The sequence below is a fragment of the Petromyzon marinus genome, assembly GCF_048934315.1.
Source record: "Petromyzon marinus isolate PM22_M1 ecotype Great Lakes invasive population chromosome 80 unlocalized genomic scaffold, UKy_Petmar_22M1.pri1.0 chr80_unloc.2, whole genome shotgun sequence".
Classification (NCBI taxonomy): domain Eukaryota; kingdom Metazoa; phylum Chordata; class Hyperoartia; order Petromyzontiformes; family Petromyzontidae; genus Petromyzon; species Petromyzon marinus.
Window position 1 is genome coordinate 578,488 of NW_027422630.1, and position 19,013 is coordinate 597,500.

At 55.9% G+C, this 19,013-nt stretch overlaps 1 protein-coding gene across 2 annotated transcripts in view; it reads left to right on the forward strand.

Annotated features, from left to right (window-relative positions):
- USH1C (USH1 protein network component harmonin) overlaps positions 1-19,013 on the forward strand; it is a 99,129-nt gene that overhangs the window by 77,005 nt on the left and 3,111 nt on the right. For both annotated transcript variants that reach the window (XM_076058886.1, XM_076058887.1), the window contains exons 16-20: positions 5,357-5,398; positions 5,683-5,736; positions 9,394-9,496; positions 13,082-13,191; positions 16,122-16,177. In XM_076058886.1, the coding sequence (XP_075915001.1) occupies positions 5,357-5,398; positions 5,683-5,736; positions 9,394-9,496; positions 13,082-13,191; positions 16,122-16,177 (365 nt within the window). The remainder of the gene's footprint in view (positions 1-5,356; positions 5,399-5,682; positions 5,737-9,393; positions 9,497-13,081; positions 13,192-16,121; positions 16,178-19,013) is intronic.

The window sequence follows — 19,013 nt, forward strand, 5'->3', positions numbered from 1 at the left end:
CTAGACCCCGAGTCTCTAGATCCCGAGTCTCTAGACCCCGAGTCTCTAGACCCTGAGTCTCTAGACCCCGAGTCTCTAGACCCCGAGTCTCTACACCCCGAGTCTCTAGACCCTGAGTCTCTAGACCCCGAGTCTCTAGACCCCGAGTCTCTAGACCCCGAGTCTCTACACCCCGAGTCTCTAGACCCCGAGTCTCTAGACCCCGAGTCTCTACACCCCGAGTCTCTAGACCCCGAGTCTCTACACCCCGAGTCTCTACACCCCGAGTCTCTAGACCCCGAGTCTCTAGACCCCGAGTCTCTACACCCCGAGTCTCTAGACCCCGAGTCTCTACACCCCGAGTCTCTACACCCCGAGTCTCTACACCCCGAGTCTCTACACCCCGAGTCTCTAGACCCCGAGTCTCTACACCCCGAGTCTCTACACCCCGAGTCTCTACACCCCGAGTCTCTAGACCCCGAGTTTCTACACCCCGAGTCTCTACACCCCGAGTCTCTACACCCCGAGTCTCTAGACCCCGAGTTTCTACACCCCGAGTCTCTACACCGTGAGTCTCTACACCCCGAGTCTCTAGACCCCGAGTCTCTACACCGTGAGTCTCTAGACCCCGAGTCTCTAGACCCCGAGTCTCTAGACCCCGAGTCTCTAGACCCCGAGTCTCTACACCCCGAGTCTCTACACCGTGAGTCTCTACACCCCGAGTCTCTACACCCCGAGTCTCTACACCCCGAGTCTCTACACCGTGAGTCTCTACACCCCGAGTCTCTAGACCCCGAGTCTCTACACCCCGAGTCTCTAGACCCCGAGTCTCTAGACCCCGAGTCTCTACACCCCGAGTCTCTACACCCCGAGTCTCTACACCGTGAGTCTCTACACCCCGAGTCTCTACACCCCGAGTCTCTACACCGTGAGTCTCTACACCCCGAGTCTCTAGACCCCGAGTCTCTACACCGTGAGTCTCTAGACCCCGAGTCTCTAGACCCCGAGTCTCTACACCCCGAGTCTCTAGACCCCGAGTCTCTACACCCCGAGTCTCTAGACCCCGAGTCTCTAGACCCCGAGTCTCTACACCCCGAGTCTCTAGACCCCGAGTCTCTACACCCCGAGTCTCTACACCCCGAGTCTCTAGACCCCGAGTCTCTAGACCCCGAGTCTCTACACCCCGAGTCTCTAGACCCCGAGTCTCTACACCCCGAGTCTCTACACCCCGAGTCTCTACACCCCGAGTCTCTACACCCCGAGTCTCTAGACCCCGAGTCTCTACACCCCGAGTCTCTACACCCCGAGTCTCTACACCCCGAGTCTCTAGACCCCGAGTTTCTACACCCCGAGTCTCTACACCCCGAGTCTCTACACCCCGAGTCTCTAGACCCCGAGTTTCTACACCCCGAGTCTCTACACCGTGAGTCTCTACACCCCGAGTCTCTAGACCCCGAGTCTCTACACCGTGAGTCTCTAGACCCCGAGTCTCTAGACCCCGAGTCTCTAGACCCCGAGTCTCTAGACCCCGAGTCTCTACACCCCGAGTCTCTACACCGTGAGTCTCTACACCCCGAGTCTCTACACCCCGAGTCTCTACACCCCGAGTCTCTACACCGTGAGTCTCTACACCCCGAGTCTCTAGACCCCGAGTCTCTACACCCCGAGTCTCTAGACCCCGAGTCTCTAGACCCCGAGTCTCTAGACCCCGAGTCTCTAGACCCCGAGTCTCTAGACCCCGAGTCTCTACACCCCGAGTCTCTACACCCCGAGTCTCTACACCCCGAGTCTCTACACCGTGAGTCTCTACACCCCGAGTCTCTACACCCCGAGTCTCTACACCGTGAGTCTCTACACCCCGAGTCTCTACACCGTGAGTCTCTACACCCCGAGTCTCTAGACCCCGAGTCTCTAGACCCCGAGTCTCTACACCCCGAGTCTCTACACCCCGAGTCTCTAGACCCCGAGTCTCTAGACCCCGAGTCTCTACACCCCGAGTCTCTACACCCCGAGTCTCTACACCCCGAGTCTCTACACCGTGAGTCTCTACACCCCGAGTCTCTACACCCCGAGTCTCTACACCGTGAGTCTCTACACCCCGAGTCTCTACACCGTGAGTCTCTACACCCCGAGTCTCTAGACCCCGAGTCTCTAGACCCCGAGTCTCTACACCCCGAGTCTCTACACCCCGAGTCTCTAGACCCCGAGTCTCTAGACCCCGAGTCTCTACACCCCGAGTCTCTACACCCCGAGTCTCTACACCCCGAGTCTCTACACCGTGAGTCTCTACACCCCGAGTCTCTACACCCCGAGTCTCTACACCGTGAGTCTCTACACCCCGAGTCTCTACACCGTGAGTCTCTACACCCCGAGTCTCTAGACCCCGAGTCTCTAGACCCCGAGTCTCTACACCCCGAGTCTCTACACCCCGAGTCTCTACACCCCGAGTCTCTACACCCCGAGTCTCTACACCCCGAGTCTCTACACCCCGAGTCTCTACACCCCTGCCCCCCCCCCCACCCCCCCAGGTGCCCCCCCGTGCCCCTGCTCCTCGGTGCCCCCCCATAGCCAAGCCCCTGCTGCTGCCCCCCTCGGAGGGCCCCCCCCCACGGGACCTCACGAGAGCAGCGCCCCCCCTGGTGAGAAGCCTCGGTTAGACACGGGACCGTGGTGCTGGTGGTGCTGGTGGTGATGGTGGTGGTGCTGGTGATGATGGTGATGATGAAGGTGGTGGTGCTGGTGGTGGTGCTGCTGGTGGTGCTGGTGATGATGGTGATGATGAAGGTGGTGGTGGTGCTGGTGGTGATGGTGATGATGAAGGTGGTGGTGGTGCTGGTGGTGATGGTGGTCCTGGTTGTGGTGGTGCTGGTGGTGATGAAGGTGGTGGTGGTGATGGTAGTGATGGTGGTGGTGCTGGTGATGATGGTGGTGCTGGTGGTGCTGGTGGTGCTGGTGGTGGTGGTGGTGATGAAGGTGGTGATGGTGGTGGTGATGATGGTGGTGGTGGTGATGGTGGTGGTGCTGGTGGTGATGATGGTGCTGGTGGTGATGGTGGTGCTGGTGGTGGTGATGATGAAGGTGGTGGTGGTGGTGATGGTAGTGATGGTGGTGATGGTGGTGGTATTAATACTGGTGGTGATGATGATGGTATTGATACTGCTGGTGATGAAGGTGGTGGTGGTGGTGATGGTAGTGATGGTGGTGGTATTCATACTACTGGTGGTGATGATGTTATTGATACTGGTGGTGATGAAGGTGGTGGTAGTGATGGTGGTGGTATTAATACTACTGGTGGTGATGATGGTATTGATACTGCTGGTGATGAAGGTGATGGTAGTGATGGTGGTGGTATTCATACTACTGGTGGTGATGATGATGGTATTGATACTGCTGGTGATGAAGGTGGTGGTGATGGTAGTGATGGTGGTGGTATTCATACTACTGGTGGTGATGATGGTATTGATACTGCTGGCTGGTGATGAAGGTGGTGGTAGTGATGGTGGTATTAATACTACTGGTGGTGATGATGGTATTGATACTGCTGGCTGGTGATGAAGGTGGTGGTAGTGATGGTGGTATTAATACTACTGGTGGTGATGATGGTATTGATACTGGTGGTGATGAAGGTGGTGGTGATGGTAGTGATGGTGGTGGTATTCATACTACTGGTGATGTTCATGCTAATATTGATGGTGGTGGTGTTGGTGAAGATGGTGGTCATGGTGATGATATTTAAGGTGTTCATAATGATGATATTTAAGGTGGTCATGGTGATATTGTTGATGGTGATATTGTTGATGGTGATATTGTTGATGATGGTGATGGTGTTGATGTCACAGTCTCCGGAAATGCTCAAGAGGATGGTGGTGTACAACAAGAGCTTCACCAAGTCACAAGTACTCACCAGATTCGTAACCGGGTTCACGGTGGTCGTGTGTCCGGGTTCACGGTGGTCGTGTGGCTGAGTTCACGGTGGCCGTGTGGCTGAGTTCACGGTGGTCGTGTGGCTGAGTTCACGGTGGCCGTGTGGCCGTGTCCACGGTGGTCGTGTGGCTGGGTTCACGGTGGTCGTGTGGCTGTGTTCACGGTGGCCGTGTGGCTGAGTTCATGGTGGTCGTGTGGCTGAATTCACGGTGGCCGTGTGGCCGGGTTCACGGTGGCCGTGTGGCCACATATACAATGGCTTTATATGTGGGTGTGTATGTATATGTGCATGTATCAATGTTTCTAACCGGCGAAGATGGTCCCTAATGGAACATCTTCGCCGGTTAGAAACATTTAGGCTAGCCTGCCTACGATCCATCCTGGGTTTAACCAGGCTGGATTGTGTGAGGAGCTCACAAATCCTTGAAAGATCTGGGCAAGGTCCCATCGGTGAGCTCCTCCGGCAGCAAGGCTGCGTTGGCTGGGTCATGTAGCCCGCATGCCCAGCCACCGCATGCCAAAACAGCTTTTGTTCGGCCGGATCGAGGGGGCTAAACGGGCGCGGCACGGGCTAGAGAAGAGATGGAGTGACGTGGTACGGGAGGACTTGGAGCTGAGTGGACTTGCCGATGACCGGTACCAGCGGTGTCAAGATCGGCCTCTGTGGAGGAGGCTCGTGAAGGATGCTACTGGGCAGTTGGAGGCAGTCGCCCTCCAACAACAACAGAGGACGGAGGAGCGACGCTCAGAACAACGAGCGGAGCGCCGGGTGGCTAAAGCACAGCAGGTTGGCACAGTAGTGGGCACAGGTGGTGCATCAGCCACTCATCTCAGTCAGTCGACCCGTGGCACCTGGGTCTGCCCCGTGACCTGCCAGCGGGCGTTCGACACTTCACGTGGCCTCAAGGTGCACATGGCCTGGCACAAGCGTCGTGGTGACGTCACCGCCACTTAGTGGCGAATGGCGGTTGTTGTATCAATGTGTGCATGTATGTGTCTGTGTGTATATTTCTACGTGTGTGTATCTAAGTGTGTGTATCTAAGTGCGTGTCTCTGTGTGTGTATCTGCATGTGTATCTACGTGTGTGTATCTGTGTGTATGTATCCGTGTGTGTATCTAAGTGTGTGTCTCTGTGTGTGTATCTAAGTGTGTGTCTCTGCGTGTGTATCTACGTGTGTGTATCTGTGTGTGTGTGTATCTAAGTGTGTGTCTCTGCGTGTGTATCTACGTGTGTGTATCTGTGTGTGTGTCTATCTAAGTGTGTGTATATATTTGTGCGTGCGTGTATCTACGTGTGTATCTGTGTATCTACGTGTGTGTGTATCTGTGTGTGTGCGTGTGTATCTACGTGTGTGTATGTGTGTGTGTATCTGTGTGTGTGTATCTACGTGTGTGTGTATGTGTGTGTATCTGTGTGTGTGTGTTTATGATACTTAATTTCTCGCATCGCAGGGCTACCAGAAGTACACAGAGGACTTTGATCCACTCACGATGGTGAGTATTGCTCACCCACCCACCCACTCACCCACCCACTCATCCACCCACTCACCCACTCATCCACCCACTCACCCACTCATCCACCCACTCACCCACCCACCCACTCACCCACCCACTCACCCACCCACCCACTCACCCACCCACTGTCTTTGTTGTTGTAGTTGTTGTTGTAGTTGTTGTTGTAGTTGTTGTAGTTGTAGTAGTTGTTGTGTTGTTGTTGTTGTTTTGTTGTTGTTGTAGTAGTTGTAGTTGTTGTTGTTTTGTTGTTGTTGTTGTTGTAGTTCACCAAGGAGGAGATTGGAGACCGTGAAGTGAGGCTTCTGCACATCAGGAAGGTTCGACCCTGACCCCCAACCCGCGAACCCTGACCCCCAACCCCCGAACCCTGACCCCAACCCCCGAACCCTGACCCCCAACCCCCGAACCCTGACCCCCAACCCCCGAACCCTGACCCCCAACCCCCGAACCCTGACCCCCTAATACTGACCCCTGACCCTCTAACCCTGACCATCATACGACCCATTGACCCATTGACCCAATACCCCATCGAGCCAATACCGCAATGGACCAATGACATATTGACCCAATGACCAATTGATCAAATTGCTCATTAACCCACTACTCACTGCCCACTCCCCACTACCCACTACTCACTACCCACTACTCACTACCCACTACTCACTACCCACTACTCACTGCCCACTCCCCACTACCCACTACTCACTACCCACTACTCACTACCCACTACTCACTACCCACTACTCACTACCCACTACCCACTACTCACTACCCACTACTCACTACTCACTACCCACTACTCACTACCCACTACTCACTACTCACTACCCACTACTCACTACCCACTGCCCCACTACTCACTACTCACTACCCACTACTCACTACCCACTACTCACTGCCCACTCCCCACTACCCACTACTCACTACCCACTACTCACTACCCACTACTCACTACCCACTACTCACTACCCACTACCCACTACTCACTACCCACTACTCACTACTCACTACCCACTACTCACTACCCACTACTCACTACCCACTACCCACTACTCACTACCCACTACCCACTACCCCACTATCCACTACTCACTACCCACTACTCACTACCCACTACTCACTACCCACTACTCACTACCCCACTACCCCACTGCCCACTGCCCACTACCCACTACTCACTACCCACTACTCACTACCCACTAACCACTACCCACTACTCACTACCCACTAACCACTACCCACTACTCACTACCCACTACCCACTACCCACTACTCACTACCCACTACTCACTACCCACTACTCACTACCCACTACCCACTACTCACTACCCACTACTCACTACCCACTACTCACTACCCACTACCCACTACCCACTACTCACTACCCACTACTCACTACCCACTACTCACTACCCACTACCCACTACTCACTACCCACTACCCACTACTCACTACCCACTACTCACTACCCACTACTCACTACTCACTACCCACTACTCACTACTCACTACCCACTACTCACTACCCACTACTCACTACTCACTACCCACTACCCACTACTCACTACCCACTACCCACTACTCACTACCCACTAACCACTACCCACTACTCACTACCCACTACTCACTACCCACTAACCACTACCCACTACTCACTACCCACTACTCACTACCCACTACTCACTACCCACTACTCACTACCCACTACCCACTACTCACTACCCACTACTCACTACCCACTACTCACTACTCACTACCCACTACTCACTACCCACTACTCACTACTCACTACCCACTACTCACTACCCACTACTCACTACTCACTACCCACTACTCACTACCCACTACTCACTACTCACTACCCACTACTCACTACCCACTACTCACTACCCACTACCCACTACCCACTACTCACTACCCACTGCCCACTACTCACTACCCACTACTCACTACCCACTACTCACTACCCACTACTCACTACCCACCACCCACTACTCACTACCCACTACTCACTACCCACTACTCACTACCCACTGCCCACTGCCCACTACCCACTACCCACTACTCACTACCCACTACTCACTACCCACCACCCACTACTCACTACCCACTACTCACTACCCACTGCCCACTGCCCACTACCCACTACTCACTACCCACTACTCACTACCCACTACTCACTACTCACTACCCACTACTCACTACCCACTACTCACTACTCACTACCCACTACTCACTACTCACTACCCACTACTCACTACTCACTACCCACTACTCACTACTCACTACCCACTACTCACTACCCACTACTCACTACTCACTACCCACTACCCACTACTCACTACCCACTACTCACTACCCACTACCCACTACTCACTACCCACTACTCACTACCCACTGCCCACTACTCACTACCCACTACCCCCTGTCCACTACTCACTACCCACTACTCACTACCCCACTACCCACCACCCACTACTCACTACCCACTACCCACTACTCACTACCCACTACTCACTACCCACTACTCACTACTCACTACCCACTACTCACTACCCACTACTCACTACCCACTACTCACTACTCACTACCCACTACTCACTACCCACTACTCACTACTCACTACCCACTACTCACTACCCACTACTCACTACCCACTACCCCACTACTCACTACCCACTACTCACTACCCACTACCCACTACTCACTACCCACTACTCACTACTCACTACCCACTACTCACTACCCACTACCCACTACTCACTACCCACTACCCACTACTCACTACCCACTACTCACTACCCACTACCCACTACTCACTACCCACTACTCACTACTCACTACCCACTACCCACTACTCACTACCCACTACTCACTACCCACTACCCACTACTCACTACCCACTACTCACTACCCACTACCCACTACTCACTACCCACTACTCACTACCCACTACTCACTACCCACTACCCACTACCCACTACTCACTACCCACTACTCACTACTCACTACCCACTACTCACTACCCACTACTCACTACTCACTACCCACTACCCACTGCCCACTACCCACTACTCACTACCCACTACCCACTACTCACTACCCACTACTCACTACCCACTACTCACTACCCACTACTCACTACTCACTACCCACTACTCACTACCCACTACTCACTACCCACTACTCACTACCCACTACTCACTACCCACCACCCACCACCCACCGCCCACTACTCACTACTCACCACCCACTACTCAATACCCACTACCCACTACTCACCACCCACTACCCACCACCCACTACCCACCACCCACTACCCACTACTCACTACCCACTACTCACTACCCACTACTCACTACCCACTACCCACTACTCACTACCCACTACTCACTACTCACTACCCACTACCCACTACTCACTACCCACTACTCACTACTCACTACCCACAACCCCACTACTCACTACCCACTACTCACTACCCACTACTCACTACCCACTACTCACTACCCACTACTCACTACCCACTACTCACTACCCACTACTCACTACCCACTACTCACTACCCACTACTCACTACTCACTACCCACTACTCACTACTCACTACCCACAACCCCACTACTCACTACCCACTACCCACTACTCACTACTCACTACCCACTACCCACTACTCACTACCCACTACTCACTACCCACTACTCACTACCCACTACCCACCACCCACCACCCACCACCCACCACCCACCGCCCACTACTCACTACTCACCACCCACTACCCACCACCCACTACTCAATACCCACTACCCACTACTCACCACCCACTACCCACCACCCACTACCCACCACCCACTACCCACTACTCACTACTCACTACCCACTACTCACTACCCACCACCCACCACCCACTACTCACCACCCACTACCCACCACCCACCACCCACCACCCACCGCCCACTACCCACGGTGTGAGACAGGAGGGCCCTCTGGACCTGGCAGTGGAGGGGGGCGTGGACTCACCACTGGGGGGTAAAGTCGTTGTCTCGTCTGTCTACCAACACGGCGCTGTAGACAGACACGGTGAGACACAGAGAGACACAGGGAGACACGGGGAGACACGGGGCGTGGACTCACCACTGGGGGGTAAAGTCGTTGTCTCGTCTGTCTACCAACACGGCGCTGTAGACAGACACGGTGAGACACGGGGAGACACGGTGAGACACGGGGAGACACGGGGAGACACGGTGAGACACGGGGGGTAAAGTCGTTGTCTCGTCTGTCTACCAACACGGCGCTGTAGACAGACACGGTGAGACACGGGGAGACACGGGGAGACACGGGGAGACACGGGGGTGAGACACGGGGAGACACGGTGAGACACTGGGGGGTAAAGTCGTTGTCTCGTCTGTCTACCAACACGGCGCTGTAGACAGACACGGTGAGACACGGGGAGACACGGGGAGACACGGGGAGACACGGGGGTGAGACACGGGGAGACACGGTGAGACACTGGGGGGTAAAGTCGTTGTCTCGTCTGTCTACCAACACGGCGCTGTAGACAGACACGGTGAGACACTGGGGGGTAAAGTCGTTGTCTCGTCTGTCTACCAACACGGCGCTGTAGACAGACACGGTGAGACACGGGGAGACACGGTGAGACACGGGGAGACACGGGGGTGAGACACGGGGAGACACGGTGAGACACGGTGAGACACGGGGGGTAAAGTCGTTGTCTCGTCTGTCTACCAACACGGCGCTGTAGACAGACACGGTGAGACACGGGGGTGAGACACGGGGAGACACGGTGAGACACGGGGAGACACGGTGAGACACGGTGAGACACGGGGGGTAAAGTCGTTGTCTCGTCTGTCTACCAACACGGCGCTGTAGACAGACACGGTGAGACACGGGGGTGAGACACGGGGAGACACGGTGAGACACGGGGAGACACGGTGAGACACGGTGAGACACGGGGGGTAAAGTCGTTGTCTCGTCTGTCTACCAACACGGCGCTGTAGACAGACACGGTGAGACACGGGGGTGAGACACGGGGAGACACGGGGAGACACGGGGGGGGAGACACGGTGAGACACGGGGGGGGGGGGTGAGACACGGTGAGACACGGGGGTGAGACACGGGGGTGAGACACGGGGAGACACGGGGAGACAAGGGGGGGGAGACACGGTGAGACACGGTGAGACACGGGGAGACACGGGGAGACACGGGGGGGGGGAGACACGGTGAGACACGGGGGGGGGGGGTGAGACACGGTGAGACACGGGGGTGAGACACGGGGGTGAGACACGGGGAGACACGGGGAGACAAGGGGGGGGAGACACGGTGAGACACGGGGAGACAAGGGGGGGGAGACACGGTGAGACACGGGGAGACAAGGGGGGGGAGACACGGTGAGACACGGGGGGGGGGGGGGTGAGACACGGTGAGACACGGTGAGACACTGGGAGACACTGGGAGACACTGGGAGACACGGTGAGACACGGGGGTGAGACACGGGGAGACACAGGGAGACACGGTGAGACACGGGGGGTAAAGTCGTTGTCTCGTCTGTCTACCAACACGGCGCTGTAGACAGACACGGTGAGACACGGGGAGACACGGGGAGACACGGTGAGACACGGGGGTGAGACACGGTGAGACACGGGGGGTAAAGTCGTTGTCTCGTCTGTCTACCAACACGGCGCTGTAGACAGACACGGTGAGACACGGGGGTGAGACACGGGGGGTAAAGTCGTTGTCTCGTCTGTCTACCAACACGGCGCTGTAGACAGACACGGTGAGACACGGGGGGTGAGACACGGGGAGACACGGGGAGACACGGGGAGACACGGGGGGGGGGTGAGACACGGTGAGACACGGGGGTGAGACACGGGGGTGAGACACGGGGAGACACGGGGAGACAAGGGGGGGGAGACACGGTGAGACACGGTGAGACACGGGGAGACACGGGGAGACACGGGGGGGGAGACACGGTGAGACACGGGGGGGGGGGTGAGACACGGTGAGACACGGGGGTGAGACACGGGGGTGAGACACGGGGAGACACGGGGAGACAAGGGGGGGGAGACACGGTGAGACACGGGGAGACAAGGGGGGGGGAGACACGGTGAGACACGGGGAGACAAGGGGGGGGAGACACGGTGAGACACGGTGAGACACGGGGGGGGGGGGTGAGACACGGTGAGACACGGTGAGACACTGGGAGACACTGGGAGACACTGGGAGACACGGTGAGACACGGTGAGACACGGGGGTGAGACACGGGGAGACACAGGGAGACACGGTGAGACACGGGGAGACACGGGGGTGAGACACGGGGAGACACGGTGAGACACGGTGAGACACGGGGAGACACGGGGGTGAGACACGGGGAGACACGGTGAGACACGGTGAGACACGGGGAGACACAGTGAGACACGGTGAGACACGGGGAGACACAGAGAGACACGGGCAGACACGGGGGTGAGACACGGGGAGACACTGGGGGGTAAAGTCGTTGTCTCGTCTGTCTACCAACACGGCGCTGTAGACAGACACGGTGAGACACGGGGGGTGAGACACGGGGAGACACGGTGAGACACGGGGGTGAGACACGGCGAGACACGGGGGTGAGACACGGTGAGACACGGGGAGACACGGGGAGACACAGAGAGACACAGAGAGACACGGTGAGACACGGGGGTGAGACACGGGGAGACACGGGGAGACACGGGGAGACACAGAGAGACACAGAGAGACACGGTGAGACACGGGGGTGAGACACGGGGAGACAGGGGGAGACACGGTGAGACACGGGGGTGAGACACGGTGAGACACGGGGAGACACGGTGAGACACGGGGAGACACGGTGAGACACGGGGAGACACGGGGGGTGAGACACGGGGAGACACAGTGAGACACGGGGAGACACGGGGAGACACGGGGGTGAGACACGGTGAGACACTGGGGGGTAAAGTCGTTGTCTCGTCTGTCTACCAACACGGTGCTGTAGACAGACACGGTGAGACACGGGGGTGAGACACGGTGAGACACGGGGGGTGAGACACGGGGGGTGTGACACGGGGGGTGAGACACGGTGAGACACGGGGGGGGGGGTGAGACACGGGGCGACACGGGGGGGGGGGTGAGACACGGGGTGACACGGGGGGTGAGACACGGGGGGTGAGACACGGGGAGACACGGGGGGGGGGGTGGTGATGGTGGTGGCGTTAGTGATGGTGGTGGTGATGGTGGTGGTGGTGATGGTGGTGGTGGCGTTAGTGATGGTGGTGATGGTGGTGGTGGCGTTAGTGATGGTGGTGGTGATGGTGGTGGTGGCGTTAGTGATGGTGGTGGTGGTGATGGTGGTGGTGGTGATGGTGATGGTGGTGGCGTTAGTGATGGTGGTGATGGTGGTGGTGATGGTGGTGGTGGTGGCGTTAGTGATGGTGATGGTGGCGTTAGTGATGGTGGTGGTGATGGTGGTGGTGATGGTGGTGATGGTGGTGATGGTGATGATGGTGATGATGGTGATGATGGTGATGGTGGTGATGGTGATGGTGGTGGTGGTGGTGATGGTGATGGTGGTGATGGTGGTGGTGGTGATGGTGGTGATGGTGGTGATGGTGATGGTGGTGATGGTGGTGGTGATGGTGGTGTTATTATCAGGTGGCGTGGTAAAGGGAGACCAGATCCTCGCTGTGAACGGACGGAGTCTTATCGACGTTCCTCTGGCCGAGGCCAGGGACATCCTGGCTAAAGAGTACAAAGCCAGCGGAGTGAGTGGGACTTACGGTGTCTGTGTGTGTGTGTGACTGTGTGTGTGTGTCTGTGTGTGTGTCTGTGTGTGTCTGTGTGTGTGTGTCTGTGTGTGTGTGTCTGTGTGTGTGTGTCTCTGTGTGTGTGTCTGTGTGTGTCTGTGTGCGTGTGTGTAGCGGTTAGCGCTACGCTGCGCTGTGAACCTGGCGACCCGGGTTCGATTCCCGCTCACGGCCAACACCAGTGACGATTATCTGAACCGGTCCCGGGCCTCCCCTAGGTCGACTCAGCCTCAAATGAGTACCTGGTGCGGTGTGTAAACATTGCCACTAGGGAGACAAAGGCGGTCGGGCGTGGTGCTGGCCACCCACCCCCTCATGTACCGTTCCGGCCTTCATAGGTGCTCGCTAACAGCACTTGCCCCTACAGTCTGTTAAGGCTATACGGGGGATATTTATCTTTGATCTTTGTGTGTGTGTGTGTGTGTCTGTGTGTGTGTGTCTGTGTGTGTGTCTGTGTGTGTGTCGGTGTGTCTGTGTGTGTGTCTGTGTGTGTCTGTGTATCTGTGTGTGTGTGTCTGTGTGTATGTCTGTGTGTGTGTGTCTGTGTGTGTGTGTCTGTGTCTGCGTGTCTGTGTGTGTGTGTCTGTGTGTGTCTGTCTTTGTCTGTGTGTGTGTCTGTGTGTGTGTCTGTGTGTATGTTTGTGTGTGTGTATGTTTGTGTGTGTGTGTGTCTGTCTGTGTGTGTGTGTCTGTGTGTGTATCTGTGTGTGTGTATGTGTGTGTGTCTGTGTGTGTGTGTCTGTCTTTGTCTGTGTGTGTGTCTGTGTGTGTGTCTGTGTGTGTATCTGTGTGTGTGTATGTGTGTGTGTCTGTGTGTGTGTGTCTGTCTTTGTCTGTGTGTGTGTCTGTGTGTGTGTCTGTGTGTGCGTGTCTGTGTGTGTGTCTGTGTATCTGTGCGTTGGACGGGTTCCGCAGGATTGGAAGGATGCCCTGGTGGTCCCCCTCTTTAAGAAGGGGGACCGCACAGACTGTAACAACTACAGGGGCATCTCACTCCTCAGTGTGCCCGTAAAGGTCCTGGCAAGGATTATTCAGCATCGCCTTGCCAGGCACGCTGAGGAGAGGCTTGCGGAGCCCCAATGCGGTTTCAGGAAAGGGCGGTCCTGCACAGATGCCATATTTTCTGTCCGTCTGCTACAGCAGAGGTGTAGGGAATTCCAACAAGACCTACATCTCTGCTTTATTGACCTGGTCAAGGCCTATGATACCATCAGTAGGCCTGGGCTCTGGGTTGTTCTTCGTGCTTTTGGAGTCCCTGACCCTCTGCTCACGATCATTAAGGACCTTCATGATGGTGAGCGGGCCCGGGTAAAACTACGTGGCCGGGAGTCAGAGCCATTCCCTGTACACCTTGGGGTGCGACAGGGATATCCTCTGGCTCCCACATTATTTAACATCTATTTTGACCACGTAGTTCGTGAAGCCTTCAATAGCTGTACCGGGGGAATCTCCATATGGTACAGATATAATGGGAGGCTGATTGATGCCCGGGTGCGGTCAAGGGATGGCTCCCAATTGCTCAACCACGTTATGTATGCTGATGATTTGGTAATAGCTGCTCATTCAGAGGAGGAGTTGGAGACGCTGCTGCTGAGACTGGAGCGTGCCACTAAGAGGTGGGGCCTTACCATCAGCCCCACCAAAACTAAGCACCTGCCTGGGTATTTTGTAGCATCGGACACTCCACCCCCACAACTCCCAATCGGTGATGGGGCAGTTGTGGAGAGAGTGGAATGTTTCCCATACCCGGGCAGTTTGCTTATGACTGGCTCCAGTTTAACAGCAGAGGTCTCACTCCGAATCAGTCGAGCGGCAATATCTTTTCATCGGTTGCGTAACGCTGTGTGGAAGCTATCCGGTCTGTCGCTCCGCACTAAGCTTCAGGTCTTCTCGGCCACGGTCATTCCCTCCCTTCTCTACGCTTGCGAAACGTGGACCCCCCTAATGGAACATCTTCGCCGGTTAGAAACATTTAGGCTGGCCTGCCTACGATCCATCCTGGGTTTAACCAGACTGGATTGTGTGAGGAGCTCACAAATCCTTGAAAGATCTGGGCAGGGTCCCATCAGTGAGCTCTTCCGGCAGGCAAGGCTGCGATGGCTGGGTCATGTAGCCCGCATGCCCAGCCACCGCATGCCGAAACAGCTTTTGTTCGGCCGGATCGAGGGGGCTAAGCGGGCGCGGCACGGGCTAGAGAAGAGATGGAGTGATGTGGTACAAGAGGACGTGGAGCTGAGTGGACTTGCCGATGACTGGTACCAGCGGTGTCAAGATCGGCCTCTGTGGAGGAGGCTCGTGAAGGATGCTACTGGGCAGTTTGAGGTAGTCTCCCTCCAACAACAACGGAGGGCGGAGGAGCGACGCTCAGAACAACGAGCGGAGCGCCGGGTGGCTAAAGCACAGCAGGTTGGCACAGTAGGGGGCACAGGTGGTGCATCAGCCAGTCATCTCAGTCAGTCGACCCGTGGCACCTGGGTCTGCCCCGTGACCTCCTGCCAGCGGGCATTCGACACTTCACGTGGCCGCAGGGTGCACATAGCCTGGCACAAGCGTCGTGGTGACGTCACCGTCACTTAGTGGCGAATGGCGGTTGTAGTTGTTGTTGTTATGTGTCACTGTGTATATCACTGTGTGTGTGTCACTGTGTGTGTCACTGTGTATGTCTCTGTGTGTGTGTGGCACTGTGTGTCTCTGTGTGTGTCACTGTGTGTGTGTCACTGTGTGTGTCACTGTGTATGTCACTGTGTGTGTGTGTCACTGTGTGTGTCTGTGTGTGTCACTGTGTATGTCACTGTGTATGTCACTGTGTCACTGTGTATGTCACTGTGTGTATATCTCTGTGTGTATATCACTGTGTGTGTATCACTGTGTATCTGTGTGTGTCTTAGGATTGGATGGATCTGGTGCTGGGAGTGGCTCCACCCAAGTCCTATGAAGATGAAGTGTAACTACCATCACCCGCATCACCATCATCACCCCATCACCCCCATCACCACCATCACCACCATCACCACCATCACCCCATCACCCCCATCACCCCCATCACCACCATCACCACCATCACTACCATCACCACCATCACCCCATCACCCCCATCACTACCATCACCACCATCACCACCATCACCCCATCACTACCATCACCACCATCACCCCATCACCCCATCACTACCATCACCATCACCCCATCACCCCCATCACCACCATCACCACCATCACCACCATCACCCCATCACCCCCATCACCCCATCACCCCCATCACCACCATCACCACCATCACTACCATCACCACCATCACCCCATCACCACCATCACTACCATCACCACCATCACCACCATCACCCCATCACTACCATCACTACCATCACCACCATCACCCCATCACCCCATCACTACCATCACCATCACCCCATCACTACCATCACCACCATCACCCCCATCACCCCATCACTACCATCACCATCACCCCATCACTACCATCACCCCCATCACCACCATCACTACCATCACCACCATCACCCCATCACCCCATCACTACCATCACTACCATCACCACCATCACTACCATCACTACCATCACTACCATCACCCCATCACTACCATCACCACCATCACCCCATCACTACCATCACCCGCATCACCACCATCACCCCATCACTACCATAACCACCATCACCACCATAACCACCATCACCACCATAACCACCATAACCACCATAACCACCATCACCACCATCACCATCATCACCATCATCACCCCCATCACCACCATCACCATCACACACAGTGACAACAAAGACAAAGATCCCCCATATAGCCTTAACAGACTGTAGGGGCAAGTGCTGTTAGCGAGCACCTATGAAGGCCGGAACGGTACACGAGGGGGTGGGTGGTCAGCACCACGCCCGACCGCCTTTGTCTCCCCAGTGGCAATGTTTACACACCGCACCAGGTACTCATTTGAGGCTGAGTCGACCTAGGGGAGGCCCGGGACCGGTTCAGCGTGAGTGGGAATCGAACCCGGGTCGCCAGGTTCATAGCGCAGCGCGCTAACCGCTACACTATCGCTCCCCACAACACACAGATACACACACACAGATACACACACACACAGATACACACACACAGATACACACAGTGACATACACACACAGTGACATCATTACCCCATCACCACCACTACCACCATCACCACCACTACCATCACCACCATCACTCCCACCACCACTCATCAACATAATCACCATCAACACCACCACACTGGTGGCACGTGTTGGACTGGTGGCACGTGTGGTGTGTAGGGTGTGTGTGTGTGTGGTGTGTGTGTGGTGTGTTTGTGTGGTGTGTGTGGGGTGTGTGTGTAGTGTGTGTGTGGTGTGTGTGTGGTGTGTGTGTGTGGTGTGTGTGTGTGGTGTGTGTGTGTGGTGTATGTGTGTGTGTGTGGGGTGTGTGGTGTGTGGTGTGGTGTATGTGTGTGTGGGGTGTGTGTGGTGTGTGTGTGGTGTGTGTGGTGTGTGTGGTGTGTGTGTGGTGTGTGTAGTGGGTGTGTGGTGTGTGTAGTGGTGTGTGTGGTGTGTGTGTGTGGTGTGTGTGTGGTGTGTGTGTAGTGGTGTGTGGGGTGTGTGTGTGTGGTGTGTGTGTGGTGTGTGTGTGTGGTGTGTGTGTGTGGTGTGTGTGTAGTGTGTGTGTGGTGTGTGTGTGGTGTGTGTGGTGTGTGTGGTGTGTGTGGTGTGTAGTGTGTGTGTGTAGTGTGTGTGTGTGTGTAGTGTATGTGTGGTGTGTGTGTGGTGTGTGTGTGGTGTGTGGTGTCTGTGTGGTGTGTGTGTGTGGTGTGTGTGTGTGGTGTGTGTGTAGTGTGTGTGTGTGTGGTGTTTGTGTGGTGTGTGTGTGTAGTGTGTGTGTGGTGTGTGTGTGGTGTGTGTGTGGTGTGTGTGTGATGTGTGTGTGTGGTGTGTGTGTGGCGCGTGTGGTGTGTGTGTTGGGGTGTGTGTGGTGTGTGTGTGTGGTGTGTGTGGTGTGTGTGTGGTGTGTGTGTGTGTGTGTGTGGTGTGTGTGTTGTGTGTGTGGTGTGTGTGTAGTGGTGTGTGTGGGGTGTGTGTGTGGTTGTGGTGTGTGTGTGTGTGTGGTGTGTGTGTGTGTGGTGTGTGTGTGTGTGTGTGTTGTGGTGTGTGTGTGGTGTGTAGTGTGTGTGTGGTGTGTGTAGTGTATGTGTGGTGTGTGTGTGGTGTGTGTGTGGTGTGTGTGTGGTGTGTGTGTGGTGTGTGTGGTGTGTGTGTAGTGGTGTGTGTGTGTGGGGTGTGTGTGTGGTGTGTGTGTGTGGTGTGTGTGGTGTGTGTGTGGTGTGTGTGTGTGGTGTGTGTGTGTGTGGTGTGTGTGTAGTGTGTGTGTGGTGTGTGTGTGGTGTGTGTGTGTGTGGTGTGTGTGTGGTGTGTGCGTGTGTGTGGTGTGGTGTGTGTGGTGTGTGTGTGGGGTTTGTGGTGTGTGTGTGGTGTGTGTGTGTGTGTGGTGTGTGTGGTGTGTGTGTGTGTGTGTGTGTGTGAGTGTGTGGTGTGTGTGTGGTGTGTGTGTGGTGTGTGTGTGTGTGTGGTTGTGTGTGGTGTGTGTGGTGTGTGTGGTGTGTGTGTGGTTGTGTGTGGTGGTGTGTGTGTGGTGTGTGGTGTGTGTGTGGGGTGTGGGTGTGTGTGGTGTGTGTGTGGTGTGTGTGTGGTGTGTGTGTGTGTGTGGTGTGTGTGGTGTGTGGTGTGTGTGTGGTGTGTGTGTGGTGTGTGTGGTGTGTGTGTG